At 41.8% G+C, this 8,485-nt stretch overlaps 1 protein-coding gene across 1 annotated transcript in view; it reads right to left on the bottom strand.

Annotated features, from left to right (window-relative positions):
* Nucleotides 1–619: 619 nt before the first annotated feature.
* ATP6AP2 (ATPase H+ transporting accessory protein 2) overlaps nt 620–8,485 on the bottom strand; it is an 8,661-nt gene continuing 795 nt past the window's right edge. Inside the window, exons 2-8 of the mRNA XM_014457417.2 lie at nt 7,773–7,904; nt 5,586–5,681; nt 5,293–5,430; nt 3,874–3,927; nt 2,830–2,979; nt 1,908–2,027; nt 620–1,645 (exon numbers count right to left, since the gene is read on the bottom strand). Of these exons, the coding sequence (XP_014312903.2) occupies nt 1,451–1,645; nt 1,908–2,027; nt 2,830–2,979; nt 3,874–3,927; nt 5,293–5,430; nt 5,586–5,681; nt 7,773–7,904 (885 nt within the window). The 3' untranslated portion in view covers nt 620–1,450. The remainder of the gene's footprint in view (nt 1,646–1,907; nt 2,028–2,829; nt 2,980–3,873; nt 3,928–5,292; nt 5,431–5,585; nt 5,682–7,772; nt 7,905–8,485) is intronic.

Raw genomic sequence — 8,485 nt, 5'->3', positions numbered from 1 at the left:
AAAAAGAAAACAAATATTTCCTCCACGCTGTGGATGCTTAACACTGCGGCTGTCGAAGGTATCTTGCAGTAAGTGGTAGAAAACACAACCAAATAGACTCCGTTTTCTCAAATCTGCCGACCCTCAATGTTACTTAGAAATGATTTGATGATCTTTCCAAAGAGGCAGCAACAGCTGATACTAAACCCACGTAGGGTACCCAGGGGCAGGGCAGCGTTAACTCTCATAAAATAATTTACATCATCGTGAAATTTTAAATTCTAATATGTAAGTCATTTAAGAAAATTATAACCTTTAAGCCTCTGCTTTGGATAGTCCTTCATATTCTAACCAGTTAGTTGCTTATTCGTCTTTGAAAATGCTATACTATAGGGAAATTTAAGCCTTTCCTTCCTAAAGTCTAGTGTGAATTGATCATATATTCTGTATAAATGCAATAACAGAGGAGTGGTGATCAAAGTGTCAAGCTTCTATCTGGTACAACCTCAGGAGGCAGTGAGAATAAACAAATGTTAAAAAGAAGCATGAAACTGTGTAACAAAATAGCCAATTCCGATGAAATAAAATCCTGTTTAGTTAGGGTTTTACCATATAAAATAGATTCAGTATTGAAATGACACAGATTTGGAATCATTAACTTTATTTGTCACTCTTCACAGACATTGGTCCACTTCCACATCAAAAGTAGGAACAGCTACACTTAGTCTTTGATAACGACATTGTACCACGAACCATAGTAACTTACACAGAGAAAAGTTACTGAAATAAAGAGATTTTTATATTCATGACCCTAGACATCCCTCAAATATTTGTCCTATCTGTATAATTATGAGGATTTATAACTCCACAAAGCTATTTCTTCTTAGCTTTAATATTTTTAATATCCATACTAGACCATCGGATCAGCAAACTTTCAAGAGGTTGAAAAACAGATGCAGTTCCAAATCTAAGTGACTGTATATGCACATGCATAGTCTAGAGCTGCTCTAAAGTTAAAAATCTTTTCTTGTTTCAGAGATACTTACATCAAATTAAGACATTTATAATAGCTCATAGTACATAACAACCCAAATAGCATTTTCACCTATCCTGTAAGGAAGTTAAGCATTCATAATCTTAATAAATTCAGTGCATTTTTGTCAACATAAATAACACAAGCTATTCTAAATGTTTTACATTTATTTCAGTGCATTATTTTCAAATACTAAATGGAATGAAATTATAATTACTGGTTATATCATAATTGAGCATATTACGGAATCTGTTACACAAACAATTCACATCAATACTATAATTCATTCTAAAACAACCTCACAGGCACACACAAAATAGAGAACAAAATTAGCTTTTAAAAACATTTAAAGTGTACTGTCTACTGTACCCTAAAAGATTTATTTTCACAAAACAGCCAATTTCCAAACCCCTTTTCTAAGTTTGACTTAAGGAAAGTTCAATCCATTCGAATCTTCTGGTTTGTCATCCTGTAAATGATGCTATCATATCCAGGATCCATGTTCCAAATATTGTAAGAGGTGATAATCACAGCCAAGGCCAAGCCGATCATTATCCAAAGTACCATGTTGAAAATCACTGAATACTCAAAATTATACTTATAAGCAAGATTATAGGGACTTGATGGGTTCTTCTACAATGAAGAAAGAAAATCAAGAGGGAAGAATTTTAAGATAGGAAATTACCCCAATGCAGTAGCTCTGATTCATCTCTCTAACAAGCATTTATTCCTAAGTGGCATAAGAGCTTATACGAGGAGGAACCAAGAAGGGAGCTTTCAAGGAGATGATAACACACACTGTTGATTAAGTATAAACGGGTTCAACTCCCATAGGTGACTTGAGATTTAGTGGGTTTTTTAAAGTTAATGTCGCAGGATCTCAAAATGTGCTCACCTCTTGTTTTGCCTGAAGGATAGTCCTGGTCTTCCTCACAAGGGATGTGTCGAACGATCTGACAGTCACCAGCTCTACCACTGCATTCCCACCATAGAGACCATACATGTCATCTGCAAACTGAGGAGTTAGCGACATTACATCAATCTTAACTACATGCTTATTTGAGTTCTTTGTGAAGCTTCTATGCATCTACAAGAACAACATACCTGCCTACTGGCTCATGAAATACAAGCTTAGAACAGGCAAGTCTTTAAAGTCTCAACATACATTCAAATGTTCCAAATAACTTTAAGGGCCTGGATTTTTGGCATATAAGCTGGGAGAAGGGAAGTAGGGAAGGGAAATAAAAGAATCTTTCTAAATGGTCTCTGGTTAATCACAAACATCTACAAAGATTTACTGTGAAACCTCATTAAAGAGTTACAGGCGAGTAACTTCAAGAGCAAGAGAAATGAGCATTTATTACATATCTACTAAATGTCTGCTACTGGCTTGGTGCTCCCCTTTGGTTATAATGGGGACAGAGTTTCAGTTGGGGAAGATGAAAGTTCTAGTAATGGATGGCAGTGGTGGTTGCACGACAACTTGAATGTACTTAATGTGACAGAACTCTATGCTTAAAAATGATTAAAGTGGTAAGTTTTCTGTGACGTATATTTTAGCACGATGAGAAGAAAAAGGTATTGTGCTGGATGGAGTTATCCATCATTTCCTACGCTGCCTCTGCCAGCGTTCCAGATGTCCCAGTATACATATACGTCTTTGCTCTACTCCATCCTTGGCCACTAAAATTAGAAGTTCTCCAAAGAGCGTAAGAGTTCAAGCAACATTAAGTATTTCACCTAAAGAGACTTTTCCATTAAGAGGCTAAAAGTGAGATGGTCATACTGTGACCTCTTATACCCCACTGATAATTTACCTTTTGTAGAGCATCAACAAGGATCTTAGAAGCATCTCTGAATTGTTCAGAATCTTCTCCATAATGTTTCCCAATTTCATCCAAACCTGCCAGCTCCAGTGAATATAAGTCAGGAGAATGGTCCTTGGCTAGATGCTTATGTCGAGACAACTGAGAACAAACAAAAGGAAGTGGATGAAATGTCAAACACAGCCAAGTGAAGTTTTATGCCCAACTAAACTAGGCTGAACAGAACCAGCCCATGTGCCACAATACACAAACAGTCTAAAAAATGGCGGCAAATGGAGCTGGTTTAAATGGGAGTTTCCAATTAATCCAACATAAATCTCATTTTTAAGAGCAGTTCCAGGACTACATGAATATTTAATAAAAGCTCTTTTTAAATTTTCTTCTAAAAACTTCAGATATGAAAGAACAGATGGTTGGACCAGTCTCATCCCAGAACATGAGCCATCAATGCTCAGAGCAGACACTTCCCACACGCCCTCCTGGACCCCCCGGTGGCCTCCCAGACTGGGCTTCCAGCTCCCGGAACCAGCCCTGCTGAGAAAGTTTGGGCAACGACTTCAGTAGACAGCAAACAGGTACATTTTTCCGTTTCAATCACGGGAGGATTTTTGTGAAAAAATAATTCACCAAAAATACCCTTTCGGCAGATTTATTCCCTTCCTGACTTGGTGGACAGCTTTGTTAGTCCAAACTGTTGTTTCTATTTTAGATACAGGATTTAAGTCTTAATGTCTGACAAGAAATCAATAGCCAAGTCAGGGCTGCAGCTAGGGCGGCCCACTCAAGTCCTGTGTTCTTGGAGGATATACTTACTATCTCCTAAGAGTAGAAATCCAAGATAATTTGATTAACAAGAGATGAGTTCAAAATTCCCACCACCACCACCAATTCCTCAACTTCCATGGCATCATAAATAAATCCAGGGCATACTTGATCCACCTTTTCTATTGGTTTCATTATCATGCAAAGATTCTCTAGAAGTGTCTTCTGGCACCAAAATAAATGGGACTGAAAAAATCAGAGCAGCCTACTCACCAAACTTGAAATATCATGTAGAACTTGCAGTTCAGAAAGAAAGAGCAGATCGACCTGCAGAGCCGAAAGAAATGCAGTGTCTTAAATATGCATCGCGGGTCTGTGTTTGCCATTTATCAAGTAAGGCGCAGGGTAGTACAAATGTTAAGCACATAAGTGAGCTTATGCAACAGTTGTCCTCCATTTGGTAGGTTCATGTCAATGGAAAATACATATAAGACATCATTTCCCAACAGAAAGGGGATGGTCATTCCCAGCACAGTGACCACCACTCAGTAGCTGCATTTCTTTCTTTTTTTTAAATGTTTTTATTGATTTTTTAGAGAGAGGGGGAGGCGGGGTAAGGGGAGGAGGGAGAATGAGAGAGAGAGAGAGGGAGAGAAAGAAACAGACAGACAGACATCGATTGGTTGCCGCCTGCACACCCCCTGCTAGGGAATTTAACCCACAACCTGGGCATGTGTCCTGACAGGGAATTGAACCGGTGACCTGTTGGTACGGAATGACACTTAACCAACTAAGCCCTCCCAGCCAGGGCTCAATAGCCATATTTCTGATAAAGCTATAGATAAAGCATCTAAACTCTACACTTTTCCCTCAGGGCGTCAGAATGTTCTGGCACACTGCAGCGAGGTCCTGCCAGTGGCCCAGTTTGCTCACATCCCTTGAGCATGTTCTACATTGGAGAATAAAAGGCGGTGGTCCTGGTCAACCATAGGAGGAGGAGGGGAGGGTGCCAGAAAGGTGGCGTGCCATGTGGTTAAGAGGGTGCATGAGCGGGTGGTGAAACTGACAGACCTGAGTCATCAGTAAGGGTGGCTCCCTCCACTGCACTGTCAAGAATAAACCAGAGCCCTAGCCAGTTTGGCTAGGTGGATAGCGTGTCGGCCTGAGGACTGAAGGGTCCCGGCTTCTATTCTGGCCAAGGCTCAATCCCTGGTCAGAGTGTGTGCAGGAGGCAACCAATCGATGCCTCTCTCTCACGTTGATGTTTCTCTCTGTCTCTCCCCCTGCCTTCTACTCTCTAAAATTCACTCTCTAAAATCCTCAGGTGAGGATTAGCAAAAAAAAGAAAGAAAGAAAGAAAGAAGAATGAACTAGAAAAATGAGGTAACACATCAGAAGTGGCAGTGAATGATGGCGCCCACACTGCCAGATTGGCCCAGCTCCATCAGCCGCCAAGTAAATCCCATGATTTCTGGTTTGTCCAGATTAATTGGTGACAACCCTCATGCGAGAATGTAATACTATTTACTACTACAGTTCAACTCGCCAAAGGAGTTGACTCATGCAGTTCATGAGCAAACTACACTAGAGGAAAGAGGAATCTACTCCAGCCATAAATTTGCAAAAGTCAGGAGCATAAGAAAGGGAAAAGCAGTAATGAAATTAACTTGTTCATTCGGTAACTATACTTACTTCGTTGTTCCTGCTCAGGGAATTGAGGGGAAGGGAGTTGAGAACAGAGTTTTCTTGAAACAGGCGAGTGCGGAGCTGTCGTAATGTTACTGAAAGATCTTCAAAAGCTGAATTTGCCTTCCCCACCATGTACACTCTCTGCAAGAAGAATCCAGAAGTTTAAGCTGTGTTCTCCAGAGTAAGCCCAATGTACAGAGGTCTGGCGGCATTGTTCCTAAAACTGGTTTTAAGTTTTTATTAACTAATGAGAGCTAATTTCTTAAAGCATCGTAAATAAAAAGTATATCACTTACTTCCTCGCTGGGAGCCAACTGCAAAACTACTGGAGTTTCTTCAGAAAATAAGGAGTGAATGGAATTTGCAACACTGTCAAGGTTAAAAGGAACCGCCTGAAATTTAAGAGGAAGACCTGAATTATTATCTCGACCAAAGTGGGAAGAAAAATCATTCAGATGGTATTTAAAAAGGAGCCTCAAAAAAAAAAAAAAAAGGCATCAGCATTTTCTAGGGAAATTCAAAAGACCCAAATCACATCCAAACATAGAGCCCTTTGAGGATACGGAAGGTCAGACAGCCTCCTAGTGGGCCAACGAGCCTTTCCCCCAATGTGCCCAAACAGGGAATGACCTCCAAACCCCATGGGCGCAATGCTGTCTGCATAAACATCCTTTTCTAATGGTCATGTGTGTATTTCAAACAGCAGTGCCTTTGGTCTCAATATTAATTAAACATGCGACAAAGAATGGATATTCCACCATAACGTATTAACTCTCATTCAAGAGGTCAGAATACACCTGAAACCCATATGATGCCACTAACCAGTGTCACCCCAATACATTTAATAAAACAAAGCAGGTCAGAAGATTTTGAATTTAATTGAAAGAGAACAGACCTCATTTTTCATTTCAAAATTTTAAAAAATGTTTAAAAAGACTTAGGGTTTGTCTTCAGATATACTGAAGACTCTTAGACAAAGCATGAAGTATGTCACAGAATTTCATAGGTCTTTTATCGTAGGAGCACATGGTATTAAATTGAAATAACCACTTGGGGTAAAATCGTTTTTTTCCTTGAACTTTTTTTATTAAAGTGTAACATACATGCAATACAGTGCACAAATCTTGGGGTAACAGCTCAAGGAATGTTTACAATGGATACACTCATATAATCCCCCGAGATCAAGACCGAACATTATCAGCACCCTAGAAGCCTCCCCACTCACCCCCCAAAATAACCAAAAGTTTGACTTCTAGCCTCACCGATCTGTTTTTGCCCTACATTAGTTTTAACAATAAATTGCAGTAATTTTCCCCTCAAAATAATTATTTTATTCTCAATATTGTGGTATTAAAACAAGCAGTATAGCCTGGCTGGTGTGCTCAGTGGTTGAGCGTCGACCTATGAACCAGGAGGTCATGGTTGATTCCCAATCAGGTCACATGCCCAGGTTGCAGGCTCAATCCCCAGTGTGGGGTGTGCAGGAGGCAGCCGATCCATGATTCTCTCTCATCATTGATGTTTCTATCTCTCTCTCCCTCTCCCTTCCTCTCTGAAACCAATAAAAATATATACTTAAAAAAAACAAAAAGCAGTATAGCAGTAGTGGTTTTGTTTTAATGGAGATTTCTTATAGTAATGCCTTTTACTATTAAAAGGTTCATGTTTATAAGCAGCAAAGTAATGCTAACATGGTACAGGCAGAAATTACTGTGATTATATAAATCTTACTGATCAAATCCCACCATTCATGATACTGTGAAACAAAATCATTGAGTTAATGAGCAACTGAAGAAGAGAGGAGAACGTTCAAGCTTGCAGAAGCATCCTGAGCCAGCCACAGAGCTCTGCTTTGCAACCAGCCAGTTCACTGCCTCCGACTGGGGGGGGGGGGGGGGAACACGAGGACATGCACCCAGTCCTCCGGCCTCACTGCACCTAGTGAGAGGGCACACGTGGCAGGAAAGCTGAAGACGGAAGGTAACACGTCCCTAACCATCAAACTGGAGAAGCTAATGAGCCAGAGGACTGCCTGATGTGAAGGAAAAGGAAGCATTACAGGGACCGACCGCTCCTTGTGTTCGGTGGCCTCTCGGTACTTGTAGTGGAAGGAGGGTCCCTCACGACAGCTGTCAGCCTCCAGTCTCCTTACAGAACAACGAGGTGAAATTCTGAAGGGAAAGTGTCAAGATAACGCCCGAGACGGTGTCGGCGGGAGACACCGCAACTACTTCCAGCTTTTCGAGCCTCTGACTCTGCCGAGTGGGGCATCTGTCTGCCTTTTATCTCAGACAGACTCCCAGGCACAGGGAACGACACGTCTCCGTACATTTACAGCCACCACGTCATTTTTTGTAACAGAAGTTGTTTTACTTATCAATCAGCGCATCCAAAAAAAGACAAGTGTGCTTAGAACGCAGTTCATAGTGACAGCTGACAAGACGGAATGACAAACGCACGCTGGTGATCGGTGCAATACTCACATTCTCCAGCGGGTAGGAAATGACGCTGCCCGGGGGCAGCGCGAGCCTGTCCACCCCCTTCACCAGCACCATCACGGTGGCCTGAGGACGATGGAATAGGTTTCCCACGGCAAGGCCCGGCCAAGAAAGGTCCTAAACGTGGAAAAGTGGGAAACGGTGCTGAGTTAGCAACTCGGGAAAGCATGCCGGGAGCCTGCAGTGAAGAGAGCTCAGGGCTTCTGCGGACACTGGCAGTGAGCGTCACAGGAGAGCAGACGTTTTATTCCAGGTAGTAGTTGCAACCGCCTAAGCAAGGATGCAGATTTCTACCTCCATTTGCTTAAAAACTTCTACGCATTTCAGCAATAACGTTCAATAGCAAGTCACCGCAAATCTCTGATGGAAAACCGCAGGCAGGTGAACAAGACATAGGTACTTTGCAAATTCCAGATGACAGAATGTCCTTGTCTTCTTACAACCATGGCATCTCCCCCCTCACTGCTTGTCCTTACCTACATCACTGTTCTCTGTCACTCAGTCTCATTAGCCCTGGCCGGGTGGCTCCGTTCATTGGAGCAAAAGTCCCATGCACCAAGTTTGTGGGTTCAATTCCCGGTCATGACACGTAACCAGGTTTCGGGTTCAATCCCTGGTCGGGGAGTGTACAGGAGGCAATTGATCGATTTTCCCCTCCCTCGTGGGATGTTTCTCTCTCTCTCTCCCTCCCCCTCTCC

Source organism: Myotis lucifugus, unplaced genomic scaffold (genome assembly GCF_000147115.1).
Source record: "Myotis lucifugus unplaced genomic scaffold, Myoluc2.0 scaffold_76, whole genome shotgun sequence".
Lineage (NCBI taxonomy): Eukaryota > Metazoa > Chordata > Mammalia > Chiroptera > Vespertilionidae > Myotis > Myotis lucifugus.
Note: the sequence above shows the minus strand (reverse complement) of the source record. Positions and strands in the feature narration are given on the sequence as shown.